Raw genomic sequence first — 15467 nt, forward strand, 5'->3', positions numbered from 1 at the left:
TTGTCAGTGGAGTTTCAAGGTTAATAGAAGTCTACAAAAACATTTCCATTTGGGTTGGATTAAGATCAAGGAAAAGAAAATTTATAATTCTTTATTGTCCCTGTGATAAGTAGTCTCATGAAAATTTCAAATTGAGCTTAAAGTAAATAGTTTGCAATCATTTGGATACAGCTTAGCTCATGCAATATCATAATGGCTGTAACCGGCCCCTTCTATTGTCTCAACTTAGTATTATTATATATGCATAAACCAAATGTTTTCAAACGTAATCATGCTTCTTATGCAGTTAAGTGTAACTACCAAGAGGCTGACCCCTCTCAGGCAGACCTGTTGAAACTCAGTTTGGATGCTCAAGGGGCTGAAATGTAGCTATACAGGATTATTGGCCTCGAAGGTATCTTCAAAATAATCTTGCTGTGTTGGGTCCACACGCAAAATCATAATTAAAAAACATCTTATTCAAGCCCCCCCCCTCCCCCCCTTTTCCCCCTCACTCATTCTCTCTCTCTGTGGCTGTCTCTTTCTTTGAATAGGAGTGGAAGTGTAACAACTGGGTATAGGCCTGGTGCTGGCCGCAGACAGCCCCACCATTCCCCCCAACATTTGTGTCCAGAAGCTGTCCCTGGTCATGGAGGTTACCTCGAGTACCACGACCTCTGACCCTGAAGAGGCCAGCGACTCCCTGACCCAGGAGACAGCAGCGGCATCCTCCCCGACCTCACAGGCAGCTCTGGCAGTGGTCACAACATCCAGTGAAGGTACACCACGACAACTTTGGGACAGTTTTGTTTTTTTCATCAGGGTTTTTTTTTTAATGTATGTTAATATTGATTCATTAATTGATATTGGAAAATGTTTTATTTTTACCTTACGAGTAAAGGAGGGGAAATTTGAGTCATGGTGAGAATTGTGTACATTTTATCCTCATATGAGTCTTTAGTTGTGGCTTTGGGACTATTGGAGGTTTTCTTTTTATTATAGAGCAGCTCTAATAGCTTTTTAGCATTGTCAATTGCTTAGTGGTTAGGCTACCGGACTGGTAATCGTGAGATTGCGGATTCGGGGGTTAGAATGTGAGCTTAGTCCGACATTGTGTCCTTGGGAAAGGCACTTCACAAGAATTTGCTATTTGGTTCGGTCCTTTCAGAGATGGACATTAAACTCGGAGGTCCCACCTCTTAAATGACCTAGTAGTGTTGATAGGTGCATTAAACCTATATATATATATATATATATATACCATTTCACCATTAGCTTATTAGTAATTATGCTGTGTGAACTTCCTGTCATGTTTGAGCTGCGATATGACGACAGGTTTGGCCAGATGCTTATTTTGCCTTGATTTGTTCCTTGGCAGTAAAGGCACAGCACAGGGAGCGCAGTGTCAGTGACTAGCCAGTTTTACCCTATGCTACTTCACGGAAAGTAATGTTAAAGACTTATTTATGTTTGATAAAATTGAGGGTGGAGTGGTCATATTTTCCTTCATAGAGGGGATTAAACTACCATTTTGGCACATTTGCATCATTTCAATTTTGTCAGATAATTGAATGCTATTCAGATGCAATGGTTTCTGCCCAAGATCCCTGTGTTTGGGAGTAAAGAAAATGTGGGATCTAAGGTGTGCAGGATTTTAGCCTATTCATTCACGGGGATGAATTGTGGTGATACCCACAATCAGTGAAATGATCTTCTGTTACAGGCTGACCTGATCTACGGGTGGGATTATGACTTGTGGCGAGCACAGAGTGGTTATCCTTGATGACCAATCACAATGGCCTTAGGCATGCCATTTTACGTATCCAGTTATGAGTTTCAAAGTCTATTACTCTCGGCTATTTTGGTGTTTTTTTTACATTAAATGATCATTATTATGTTTGTGTGTTTCTGTTTACTCAAACACTTTCTCTAAAGGAATGTTTGTGTCCTTGTTTTGTAATTATAGAACAAAATGTGATAGTTTTTGTTTTGACACTTTTCTTAAAGGTTCGGACGGCCTCAACAATACTTTGTGCACTGATGTGAGCTCAGGCCCTGTTGATGCTGGTAAGTTGTGCTATTTGTTTCCCATCTAATGTGTAGATTCCTTCCAAGGGCACCAGGGCCTGGGATGGGGGGGGTTAGAAAGTGCCACTCAACACTGTTATGTTATGTTATGTTCTTTTTTGGGGTTTTTTTTTTCTACTTTGTTTCTTGAAAGGAAAGATCAGTTATCCGGAGAATGTGCTCCCCTGTTCTCAAATAAACTAGCAATAAATCGCCACATCAGAACTATTTAGTCTAAAATGTACTTTGGTAAAGAGGCACTTTAGACAAAATAGTTCTGTGGCAAAGAAATTTAGGAGATGTACTACCTTGTGTTAGTTTTTGTGACGAGTTCTGTTTTTGTATTCATAGTCTGACTACTGATTTGGGTTGTTTTTTTAAGGAGGTGGGGGAGGGTTCTTTCTTTTCGTTTTGGAATTTGGAGTACTGTATGAAGGTTTACTTTTATTATTTAGAGATATTTAGACAATGATGAACATTCCTATTTATTTTTTATCTTTTTGTCTTTGTCAATTTCACCATGGTCATAATTTATATTTTTGGGGGGTTGTTTCTTTTCTCTCTACCTTACCTTTACCCTAAAGTCTTTTTGGTTTTCTATAAAATTCATTTATTGTGTCACTTTTCAGTTGTATTAGGTCAGATTGTTCTTCTTACTGAAAATTAAAAACCGCCTGTCGTGGGGTTTCCTTTTTGTAAATGGGTATAACAATGTCATGCTGATGGTGAAAGGCACACACGGGCTGTTTCAGGAAACTCCTTTCACAGAAGAGATTATAAACTGTTTAATTGTACTGGCAAAATCAAAGACCATTTCAAGTCAAATTTCATATTAATGTCTATTTGAATTTTTACACCATGTTTTGAGGCGATGTCTTTGATCGTAATTAACAACATGGCTAAGAGTCAGGTGTTAGAAAATTGGAGAAGGTCCATTTTTGCCTACCATTGATGTAGCAATGCCCACCGAGTAGGGCTGGATCCTGCTCGCCAAATCAGAGAGTGGCGATTCGCGATTCAGTCGGCTTCAAAGAATCGCGAGTACGCGAGCGCTCGTGGAACTGTGGCGGAACACTGACTGAAACGGAACAGTGTCATATCAACCCCACTTGGCGAGCGCGAGTCCTACTCTTGTTGTTCTGCCATCTTCTCCGCCCCACACCCTTTGTGGCGCTGCTCTATCAACTGACCTCAATTAGTGACCCCCATAAATGCACCTCCCCCCAACCCCATGTTTCGCTAAAACAATGACTCCATAAAATTCCTTCTGTCTATTGGTTGGACCCCTTTCATTTTGTTTTAATAGGGGGGTTGGACTATACCATCTTTCGTAAAATAAGGGGAGCCATACTAAGTGTTCCGTTCCGTTCTTGTACTCGTGACTCGACTCTGCAGTAGGTTAAACAAGCCACAAGGTGGTGACAGCAACTTGGGAGTGAATCGGGAATCGTTTGGCGATACTGTTCCGCGTTCCGCTGAAGTGAATCGTAATACGCGTTCCGCAGGCAAGAGTGACGATTCAGTTCCGTTCTCGCGCTCGCGACTCAAGTCTACCACCAAGCGCGTTTTGTTCTGCCAATTTGTGGCCCCCGCCGCGGGGGTGTTTCGTGTGACGCACTAACGCAAAGGTTGTTGTCTTCAACTCGTTCTCACGCCACTTCTCGTGAATGGATATGAATGAAACTGGGCAGCCAATCAGAAAAGAGGTCAATCTCGTAGTATGCAGTTTGACAACATTGTACCCATCCAAGAAGTAGTCGAAAACGTTTGCGAAAGTGGTTGATGTGGTGCGCTTTGAAGATTTTTCGGAGCTGTGATTTGTCAAACTGACTGATACGTTGTACACCATTTTTCTTTATTCCCTTAAAATTCCGTTCTTCTGTGTTTAGCGGTTTTCGCGTAATCTTTTAAAATGTGGGAGTAACTAAGGGAAAAAACGACATTGCTGTTTGCGCGTGCTGGGTGAACGACCGGCGGCTGGGAAATTTCCACTGAGTGACGTCATCAGCCACCGGTCGCCTCGGACGCTACAAATGAGGCCCCGCTTATGTGAACCGGAAAGGGGGAGAAGGATACTAGAAAACTAAACGGGGGCCTTGATAACTTGCGTTTTTGTTGCATTTTAGTCTCAATACAATAGATGTAGTCATTTTTATTTGCTTGATTGCATGACAGAAGAATAGAAACAGAAAAGCAAACATTTTGAGAAGTGGTATGGCATTGTGTTTGCGTTATGATAGCCTATTCCCCCCTCTTGGGAAAGCACACACTTGGACTCGTCCTGTGTGCTCTGTTTGGAAAAGTTAGCATAAAGATTGTTATTAAAGAGTATGGTACTTATTTAGTCCAGTCTGGGAAGATAGTCCCGTTTATACATTGTTAACGTTCACGCGTGCGTGCATGAGTGCGCGCGCGTGCGTTTGTGTGTGTGTGAGAGAGAGAGAGAGAGAGAGAGAGAGAGAGAGAAGAGGGGGGGGGGGTGTAAATATGTTACATTTATTGTATGAGTTGTAATGTTCCCATGAATTGTAAACTATATTATCTGAACGCATCTTAATCTACCACACATTAGGACACTGTCCAACAATGGATATACACGGAGACGATCTTATTTTCTATTACAAAGTATGCATGCTTTTACTAGTAGAGAACTGGATTTATTAGACGAATAAATCCAGCTCTCTACTTACATTTTTGTGACAAATTGATCCAGAGCATTTCTTGGCAAGGAGGAACCTTTTTTATATGTTTCCAAGTTTCATTCAAATATCATGACTTTGGGAGAGCATATATATATATGACTGAGAATCTTTGTAAATCTGTAAAGAACGCCAATTTTTTACCTGTTAATGTCTTTACAACTCAAAAAGTATGATAGATATTAAAAATCTGACAGCATGACTAGATTCTGCATTAAAAAATGTACGAGACTGCCAAGTTTCATTTACATTTTCCAAGAAATAGGCGAGCTATGACAAATATTGTCTCAAAACGCACCAAAAACCGCCACATTTTTACCTATAAACGTCTTCATAACTCAAAATATAGGATAGCTATGACAAATCTGAAAGCTGGACTAGATTCTGCTCTAGAAAATGTACTGGGTTGCCAAGTTTCTTTTAAATACTCCGAGAAATGAGCGAGTTATGACGAATATTGTCTTAAAACTCATCAAAGAACGTCCCATATTTTGGGTTTTTTTCAAAATTAATTGATTTTAAAATTCGTAACTTTTTTGTTTATTGATAGATTTCAAAAATTCAAAAAGTTCCATGCTCTGTGAAGATACAGCTACAAAAATGCACTATTTCGTGGTCGTTGCTAATTGATGTACTTTGTTTTACCTTGAGCAGACGTTTAATTATTCCCTGCCTGAAAGTTTTAAAAATGATTTAGTTATAGCTGCCGTAAGCATTCATTTTTTTCCTGGTTCTGTTTCAGTTCGCTATGGTCCCTGTCTGCCTCCCAGTTTCTATCCATCAGAGAATTTTCACTACTCTAAGGATGTGAAAGGTTAGTACTGCATCAGCCTGTAAGATTTTCTTGCTTTGTTCACAGTGTTTGGTTTCTTTAATGACAATGATTTGTGGGGAAAAGTAAAGCATAGCATCCCAATTTGAACCGCCTGACATAGTGCACAGCCTCTGGGTTGGTAGTTATATTCTCTATTGCTGCAATGTAGCAAGACGTTGAGGTTATACACCTGATGCAGCAAACAGCATTGTACTGAATGTCATACTCTGTTGTTAGTGTCGGACTAAATAGACAATAGACCAGGTCTGTAGTGGAATGATCATCTTTACAAGATACTGCTTCCTCCCTAGCGTGATGTGGATTCAGCTTTGTGTGGGGAGGGGGGGGGGGGTCATTTTTCTGTCATGTCTGAGATATTTCTTGAATCTTCTGACTTTTGAAGAGGTGGAAACACATACTTTTTTACAAATATTGAGCTGGGGTGGGTTTTTTCTCCTCAAATTTTAGATTCCAAGGCAGTTCACGGCTCCTGCGGCCTGCACAACCTGGGCAACACATGCTTCATGAACTCAGGCCTGCAGAGTCTGTTCAGCTGTGCTCCTCTGGTCAAGTTCTTCTGTGAGAGCTACACTCTGACCGAGATAAACCGCCACTCGCTGACCGCCCAGTTCTATATCCTCCTTTGTAAGGTCTGGAGTGGTCAGTTCTCTGTGGTGCACCCGCGGGCCTTCAAGGATTTCCTGGGCTTTTATCACTCGCAATTTGAGGACTATCGTCAGGTAAATGGTTTTCCCTCATTCTCAATTTGACTATCGTCAGGTTCAAAATATAGATTGTAAGAGTTACATCCCATGTATTTCTTTGCACATGGTATTTTTTATTTCTCTGAGGTCCATCTGAGGGCCTTCAAAGATTTCCGGAGTTTGTTTGTCATTTGCAGTTGTCAACTATTATCAGTTAAAAAATTTTGAGTTACTCGGATCGATGGGCATGGGTTTTTTTTTGTCACATGCTGCTTTGCTTGCAAGTATTGGAGGGCCCCACTGGTGGGTTCTACTTCTGTTCTTTCTGTCTGCCTCTATAGCATTTTTCCAGGGCAAAGAGCAAGGTTTCCTATCATTATGAATTTGGCAGAATCGTTACAATATTTTAAATTTATGAAAATACAATCGTAATGCCCCTGGTTCCAATTTTTAGAAATATAGTTGTTGTTTGGCTACCCTTATCTAGTGATCCTTTCTTTGTGTATTAGGGGAGAAAATCTACCAAATTTGGACAGTCTATGTCACGACATAATCGGCATCTAACTTTGGCACCCTCTTTGCATTGAGGAGTTTTACCTTTTCTTGCTCTTCCCCTGCAGAAAATGACTGTTTTTGCCTCATGTGCTTCTCTTTTCTCGCACTAAACTAAACTCACATTGTTGTTTCTTATATTCCACACATGTGTTCTTTGTGAGTTATAACCATTATTGTGTATACTGTGTGTAAGCAACAACTCACCTTTTGTGGGTGGTTGGCGGATGCGCTGGTGTGGTTTGCTCCTTCTTTCCTATCAAACATCTATCGTCCTTATCTCTCCTCCTGTCTTTTTTTATGTATGTTACTCTCTTGTAACACATCTTTTCTTTGGCACTTATATGACCTTATTGTGTTGGAAGTGCCGTAAAACGCTTACTAAAACTAAACAACTCACCTTTTATTTTTTTGTTTGTTTATCCCCAGCATGATTGCCAGGAGTTTTTGGCTCTTGTCTTGGACACCCTCCATGAACAGCTCAACACATCCGCGGCAGCCCTAGCTTTTGCCTCCTCCGCATCCGCAGCTCCTCTTCCTCCTCCATTCTGCATCATGCAGCATCCCTCTGACCGCCCGCAGGTGGTGTCTAATGCTATTGCTCTACCTTGGCATGACGCCGCACCCATTTCCAGCTCAGCCCCATCCTCTAGTCTACATTTAGCTGATGAGCAGGTGGTAGGTACGGACAGTTTGTCTGATGGTGTTGACGGAGAGAGTCATCATCATCATCATCATCATCGCGGCACTGAGTTAAAAGATTCACCTGCTTCGTCTTCGACTGATCGAGAAGACATAGGGGTCATCAGGAAAAGAGATGCGGACTCTGAGCTTTCAGCATCTCCCCCACCTCTGTCAATGTCTCACTGTGTTCCCAGGGAGTTGACGGCCGACCAGAGTCCTCCACATCAAGCGGCCAGCAGCCCCACCAGCGAGATGTCTCTCTTGGAGGAGGCGATGATACCCGCCAGCCCTTCCAGCCATGGAGGGGAGCCAGCAGCAAGCGGAAAGTCTCCGGAGCTTTGCTGCGAGGATGAGGAGATCACATCCAGTTCTTTCCCGCCTCTGAAGCGCTACACGAGCCGGTCCAATATAGATGATGTTACGTCTTCGGACTCTGGTAGTGGTGTGTCGACCAAGCCTTGTCTGAAGCGTGTGTCCAGCGGGAGTTCGGTGACTGCCTCAGGGCTTCTCTTCACATCTGAGGACAGTAATCATTCCTCTGTCTCAGCGCACAGCACAGATTCTGAGCAGAGCAGCGCATTTAAGAGACTCAAAATTGAGGCCAAAGAGCTCAACCGCAACAGCAGCAACAACAATGTGAAGGACTGCGTGACCTCCACTTCTGACTGCCGGAAAGGTCACAGGACTTCACGGAAGTGCGTGTCAGGTGAGGACCTCCAGGAGGGTCTGAGGGAGGCTCAGGTTACACTAATCTCCAGCAACAACGTGTCGGCCAGCGGCTCTGGGAGAGATCTCAAGGTCATCGACAATATGGTGAACATGTACGAGGCGGTAGAGTCGTGTGGAGAGGCTCAACCCTCCTCTCACACAGAGGCCAAAACCTCCAATGACAATGATGATCTCACGGCCTCGCCATCGTTAGCCATGGGCTTGCCTAATCTGGAAGACTTTTACAGCAAGGAGACAAAAACGCTCAACACAAACGTCCTGGTGTCGGATTTTCTGCAGGAGATTACGTCGGATTCTGAAAAATTTGCCAAGGTTGATAATCGCAACCGGCCTCCATCCAAAGAGGTGAACATCTTGCAGGAAGCAGCAGAGGAGGAGGACAAAACGGAGAAAGTGTTGCTTGGTCAGAGGTTCTCGGGCGGTGTGAAGGCCACAAATCTCTACATCCAGCCCTCAGGGGGCTCCGGTGGGTTGGGGAAAGCCATGAAGATGAACACTGACCCCAACAACATCCTCAACAACAGCTTTGGCCACCATAATGACCCCAGTGCGGCCGTCGTCGGGTTGGTTGTTGGCCAGGTATCAAAGTTTGCTCTAGATGAGCCGGAACTGATCTCTGGAAAGGTGGATGAGGAAAATCTGGGGCAGCCGCTGACACTCAAACTGGCGGCATCTTCGTCGTCGTCATCCCCTCTCAGCGCGGCTACTGCTAAGCTTGATGAGGAAGAGAAAAATGTACAAATGCAGGCATTTGCCAAGTTCAACACATGCTCTGTGCAGAGTAACATCCGCACGGACCTCACAGATAAAGTGGCAGACTCCGATGCCATGGAGGTGGATGAGGTGAGGGACAAAATGGATCACATGTTGCTTCCAGCTACTTCTCAGTTCTCTCCCAGCTGTATGTTTCTCAAAACATTGGTTGTAATAACATTTTAGATAGTTTTGCTATCAATTTGACAAAATATGGTTTTTGTTGAAACAAATCCTTAACAAATGATGCTGAGGAATTATTTTTGTACACACGTAATGTTATTTATCAGATGTGTGTCTGACAGTATGTGATAAGAACATTAGCTGGAGGCTTGATGGTGTCTGCTCTCTTTATACTACATTGCAGTGTGGTTATTTTCACCATTTGTTCCAGGTGGAAGAACAAATGTCTGTGATGTAGTGATTAGTCTTTTAGCTCATGCATGCAGAAGACATGATTTCAGTTCCCATGTGAGGGAGTTATTTTATCAAATATCTGCATCCTGATGCTGGGATGTTGTGGCCCACTCGTTCAAGGTTGGTCCTTGTAGGCAAGGTGGAAGCAGCCCATTCATTTTTACCTAAATTGTGTCAATGGGAGTGTTAAACATGTTAAAACATATACATTAATTTTCAATCAAGAGCCTACCATGTACTAATATCTCTTTTAATTCTCTCCCAGGTGGAGCTGGACAGCTCTGAAGAGGAGGAAGAGCTGGAGTTGGCATCTCACAGCAGCACAGTGGAGGAGTGCTCTGGAGTGCCTAACTGTCTGCGACACTGCCCACCCCCTTCAGAGGTGGCCATGGCCAACGCAGCCTGGGAGGACTATCTGAGCCGTAACCGCAGCGTGGTGGTTAACACATTCCAGGGCCAGTTTCGAAGCACGGTTAGTCTCCCAAGAATGAAAAGAAAAGAGAATAGAGTTTAATTCTGTTTTGAAACCCTTGAAGAAGAAAGAAAAAAAATTAAGTACTTTCGTCATGATATTGCAAATTTCACTCTCTTAAAAGAAGTGTAGTTCTCTAGCAGGAGTTGATATGCATTGTCCTGTGATTGCAATGAGAATAGCAGTGTACAGCGAGTCGGCTAAAAGCGAAACCTGCATGTGTTATATCTCTATCTTTTTTTTTCTGATGGCAGGATGTTTCATTTTTTGTTCCCAAGTGTGGAGGTGTAACATCACAAAAGACACAAACAGGTTTTTTTGATGACAGGTCTTGTCATTCTTTGTCCTTGTTGCTTGCATTGATTCATTTCACATTAAAATACAAGGAACTTGATCTTTATTCCTGGAGAATTTTACTCTCAGCTGGTGGGAGTTACATTATTTCGTACTAGATTGCATCCAAATGCTTATAGAATATGTGTAATGAAAATGTCAGATTCTGGTTGACCTGTTCCATTTTCTTTCCAACCAGGTTGTGTGCTCTGAGTGCTGCCATGTATCTGTCACCTATGAACCTTTCATGTACCTCTCCCTCCCCATCCCGCACGCCATGGAACAACAGATGTGTAAGTGGAGACAACACTGAAATTCACTGTACTGCGTTTTAAAGCTTACTTTCTTTATTTCTGTTTTTGGCCCCTAGTGAAGCATGGATTGCCAGGAAGCTCTCTTCATCATATTTCTGGTCCAAAGTTCAGTCCTCCATGCCTGTACATCCTTATGCCATAGCACCATAGCTCTTCCTGTATGTATATATATATATATATTAGAGAGAGAGGGAGGGAGAGAGAGAGAGACTTCTCAGTGTAAGAGTTCGCCATACGCTTTTAGGAAAGCTTGCTCTGAGCAGTTTATATATAGGTTACAGGTGAAATAATCAGAATCAGACTTGTGTCCTGTTTTAAGATTTTTATGAGCCATTCATGTTTATATTGTCCTGGGGGTAGATAGTTATTGGGTTAATATAATAATAATAGATTGGATTTTTTTGGCACATGTCCCTTCTACATAAAAAATTTAATACTGTCCAACAGATACGAGGGTCGTGCAAAAAGTTTTGCCTCCTCTTCAATAACTTCTAAAATATTCAAGATATCTTCTTGAAATTTGTACCCAATTGACTTTCAATATGTATACTCTCAAACCCAAAAACCAGAATTATACTATGATGTCTCACCTTTATGCTATTGCTGTTTACATCAATGAAGCTAGTGTACATTTTCGCAGAGAAAATGGCGTCCAGCAAATCTAGGAATGTGCTCTTAAAGCAAAGAGCTGTTATTGAGTTCCTTACTGCAGAGGAAGCTGCACCCATCGATATTCATAGGTGAATGAAGCTTGTCTATGGTGAAGCATGTGTAGATGTAAGTACTGTTCGAAGATAGGCAAAGGAGTTAGCTGAAACCAGTCCAGCAGAGACAGTTTTGCATGACCAAGCTCGTTGTGGTCGTCCCAACTCTGCAAGTGATGTTCAACACCAGGAAAGAGTGGATGAGATCATCCAAGCGAACCGGCGGATCAAAATAAGAAATGTCTTTGAAATGCTAGGGATTTCTGTAGGGAGTGCTCAGTGTATTTTCCATGATGTGTTGGGTTACAGGAAAGTGTGTGCACGGTGGGTTCCCCACATGTTGTCACCCGAGCTGAAATTGATCCGAAGTCAAGTTAGTGATGAACTCCAGGCTTGTTGCACCGATGAAGGTGAAGCTTTCTTACGCCGTATAATTACAGGACTTGTGTACACCATTGTACCCAGAGAACAAAGAAAATCGAAAGAATACAGGCACACTGGCTCACCTAGCCCCAAGAAGTTCAAAGTTGTTTCATCTGCAAAGGAAGTGCTTATGACAGTGTTTTTGGGACTGTGATGGTCTGATTCATATGAAATTTTTGGAACAGGGCTCCTCTATCAACTCTGAACAATAATATATTGAGACTCTGAGAAAACTTAGAGCACGGCTGTCACGAGTTCGGCCTGGAAAAAATGCAATTTTGCATCACGACAACGCCCGTCCACACACGAGTCGACAAACTCTTGATGCCATGAAAAGTCTCAGATTTCAAGAGATCTTACCGCATCCATCATAGAGTCCGGACCTTGCTCCCTCTGACTTTTATCTTTTTCCTAAGTTGAAGAAGTACCTCAAAGGAAAATGTTATACAGATGACGATGAAGTTCAAGAAGATGTGCGTCGCTGGTTCAGAGGAAAACCACCTGAATTTTTCTCAGACGGCATGCGACAACTTATTCGACGTTGGCAGATCTCGACAAAGAAGGCAACTATGTTGAAAACTAAAGTTGTACTGTCATGTAGCAGACTTCCTAAGCTTTCATTTGGTGTATAACTTTTGTATGTAGCATTGCAGTAATAAAGGAATTATGAACTTGGAGGCATAGTATGGTCTGCTTATATGTCTTTTCATCGTCGCAGGGATTCAAATGGGTTGTTATCAGAATATGGCTGTTGTTGCACTACATTGTGGTATCATTGAAATCGTTGTGTTGGATGATCTGCTGCCTTGCTCTCAAAGAACCTAAAAAGTTTCAATCATGCCTTGACACCTCATATTGTGTTGTCTGCAGCTGTGACGTATGTGTGTCAGCACAGCCCGCCAGTACGCTACCTCCTGAACTTGCTCAAGACAGACAAGGTGGGCACAGCCAAGACACAGCTCAAGGAGTTGGTGGGACAGTCGTCGTCAGGGGAGATAGTCATGGCTGAGGTCTTGGACTCTCACATTTCCCGAATACTGGTAGGTGTTTAGGGGTGGATAGTTTTTGGGGTAAATGTTGAGTGTCTGTTCATAGTTGCTTGTATCCCCCGGGGCGGTGCCATTGACTGGTGTCTTTAGGCCTTTCCCAAAGGGGGGACATTTCTTGTTCTAATGCACAGTAGAATTGTAAACTGGCTGATCCAACAATGTCATGCTCATTACTGTACCTGAACTACAACAGGGAACTGCTGCTTTTTGTTTCCTAATACTTACTATCGTCATTTTCCTCTACTTCTTTTGTATGTTTGTCACACTCTTGTGACCTGCTATTTCCGCGGTGCCTTGATAGGCGAAGCTGACTTTGTGCTGCTGAAGCTAGAGAGGTGATCGTGAGCAGAGTAAGTCTGATTCCCTGTAAGGACTTCTCTGTTGACATCCACCCCTGGGCGCTCATATGACCGTATGCAGTTGCGAGCGCCGTAAAACCTCTATTAAAACAAAATAGTTGCTTGTGTAGAGGTAAAGTTTTAAACAAAATTATCATGTATAGTGTGTGTGAAAAGGTACACTTTTTTTTAAAGCAACTGCTAATGTTGTGTAATATTTTATTTCTCTTTTCTCCCATTTTCCCCGTCTCTATCTCTCCCTCTCTCTCTCTCTCCCTCTCTCTTTCTCTCTCTCCCTCTCTCTTTCTCTCTCTCCCTCTCTCTCTCTCTCTCTTTCTCTCTCTCTCTCTCTCTCTCTCTCTCTCTCTCTCTCTCCCTCTCTCCCTCTCTCTCCCCCCCCCTCTCTCTCTCTCTCTCTCTCATCTTAATTTAGTTACTGTATGCACAAAGAGGTTAGAAAGAGAAAATATCTCTTTTTGCATTTATTGCATTCTTGAGTCTAGAGTGATGTTTAGGTAAGGGAAACCCATTTCTATTTGTTAAGTTCTACTGCTGTTGTATTTGCAAAACGCTGTCTTCTGTATCAACTGGTTCGACTGATGCCCTCTTTTTAAATTCATATTTATTTGCAGATTGTTGGAGGGCATCACTGGTAGGTGACCCTAGTTATGTCTTTCCTTCTATTGTTCGTGTCTGTCTGTCTATGTTGCCCTTTCCTTTCAGGAAATGACTGTTATTGTGTCAAGGTCGTATTTGTTTACTCAGCTTACCAACAACTTTGTCAGGGGAGGATCAATAATTTATTTCTGTCTTGTCATATCATAATTTGTTCACTCAGATTAATAAGTTTCCATTTCTCCCAGGACGACAACATTCTGCTCAAGTATGTGAACACGTTCAACCGTCTGATTTACGCCTTTGAGGTGGTCTCTGTCGAGGATGTGAGTGACCTTGAAGCGGGATCGCCGCCATGCCAACACATCTTAAACAACGAGGAGAGCCCCTCCCTTCAATACGACTGTGACCTGCCGTCCACGTGCCGGGAAGAGCTGCCATACGTCAGCGACAGCCAGCTTTCCAATCAGAGCTTCGACTCTGTCAATGTTAACTCCCCCAGCTCCCGAGACACGCTGGACTATGTGTTTTCTGACTCGGAGGCGTGTGAGCCAAGTGTCGGAGTGAACAACACATTCTGCTCCCCGTCCTCCCTCAACACGTACATGGAAGAAGAGGAGGAGGAGCGGCAGACACAGGAGTGCCAGTCTACGTCTGACGAGGGGGTCACCATGACCTCTGCCTCGTCGCGTTCTCCTCCGTCCCTGGCCCCTGCTGCAGGTGCCAATAGCAGCGGTGGTCTTCATACCCTCCACCACCATGGTCGCCGTCTTTCCTCATCTCTCAATGAGCAGCCAGGTGACTCAGAGGAAGCCACTGGAAATTCTGATGGGACTGTTGTCCTTAGTTCTGATGTGTCTACGTGTGGTGACGGTGGTGTTTTGCAGCGTCTTTCGGCAGCTACTCCCGGCGTTGATGATAACAGTGGCAGTGGGATCTGTTCCACTTCCTCTTTTTGGACAGACGGCTGTGAGGATAGGGTTAATAAACCTGCAGGGTCTAGCTCGCCGCCAACTGCTGTTTGTGGCAGCTCAAGTCCAATGGAAGGGGACGAAGGGATTTCTGCTGCTCTGCCTTGTGCCGGTGATGGTCATGGGCGAGACTCGAACCGTAGGTCCCCCGTGCTTTGCAGTAGTAACAACAAGGAGGTCTTATCATTTGGTGCCGTTGCGTGTTTAGATGTGGACTCGAACGAGGTGGCTCAAGATGGAAGCCTGAACTGTGTCACCACGACAACCACCACCACCACTCCCCCAACCTCCCACGCCGCTGCGGCAGCTCGTGTCGTAGACAAGAACACAATGATCTGCCCTCCCACCCCTGCCACCTTCCCCAACAACAACATCAATAGCAGCAGCAACAGCAGCATTGGTACTGGTAATAGTGGCCACCACCACCACCATCACCACCACCACGCGGCTATCAGCAGCACCAGCGGAGTGGGCAGCAGCTACAGCAGTGCGGGAAACAGCAGTAGCAACAGCAGCAGACATTCCAGATCATGCCCGAGCCCTGAGCAGCTATCAGCCTCCCAGTCCGCCAACTCTGTCGTGCAGGACTCGACGCTTTTGGCGGTGGCTTCACGGCTGGGAGGGGAGGAAGAGCCGGGCACGTACTTTCTCCAGCCTCCCACTCCGCCTCATGAGAATTACAACTTGTACCCTGAGGGTAAGACCTTATCGTGCTCTCCAGATGATAATAATGGTGATGATGGTAATAGATAGATTGCATTAGTTTAGTGCATTCTGTTACCTGAAGGTAAAGTACCTGTGTGCTCTTTGTTTGGTAATCATATGGGGAGGCTCGTAATGATAATAATAA

General features: G+C 43.7%; 1 protein-coding gene across 1 annotated transcript in view; it reads left to right on the forward strand.

The window, feature by feature from the left end:
- The first annotated feature begins 511 nt into the window (after nt 1-511).
- Nucleotides 512-15467, forward strand: part of LOC101853362 — a 37454-nt gene continuing 22498 nt past the window's right edge. Inside the window, exons 1-9 of the mRNA XM_005090082.3 lie at nt 512-758; nt 1987-2046; nt 5488-5559; nt 6028-6299; nt 7245-9071; nt 9664-9870; nt 10403-10496; nt 12515-12684; nt 13895-15314. Of these exons, the coding sequence (XP_005090139.1) occupies nt 629-758; nt 1987-2046; nt 5488-5559; nt 6028-6299; nt 7245-9071; nt 9664-9870; nt 10403-10496; nt 12515-12684; nt 13895-15314 (4252 nt within the window). The 5' untranslated portion in view covers nt 512-628. The remainder of the gene's footprint in view (nt 759-1986; nt 2047-5487; nt 5560-6027; nt 6300-7244; nt 9072-9663; nt 9871-10402; nt 10497-12514; nt 12685-13894; nt 15315-15467) is intronic.

The sequence above is a fragment of the Aplysia californica genome, unplaced genomic scaffold (genome assembly GCF_000002075.1).
Source record: "Aplysia californica isolate F4 #8 unplaced genomic scaffold, AplCal3.0 scaffold00012, whole genome shotgun sequence".
Taxonomy (NCBI): Eukaryota; Metazoa; Mollusca; class Gastropoda; order Aplysiida; family Aplysiidae; genus Aplysia; species Aplysia californica.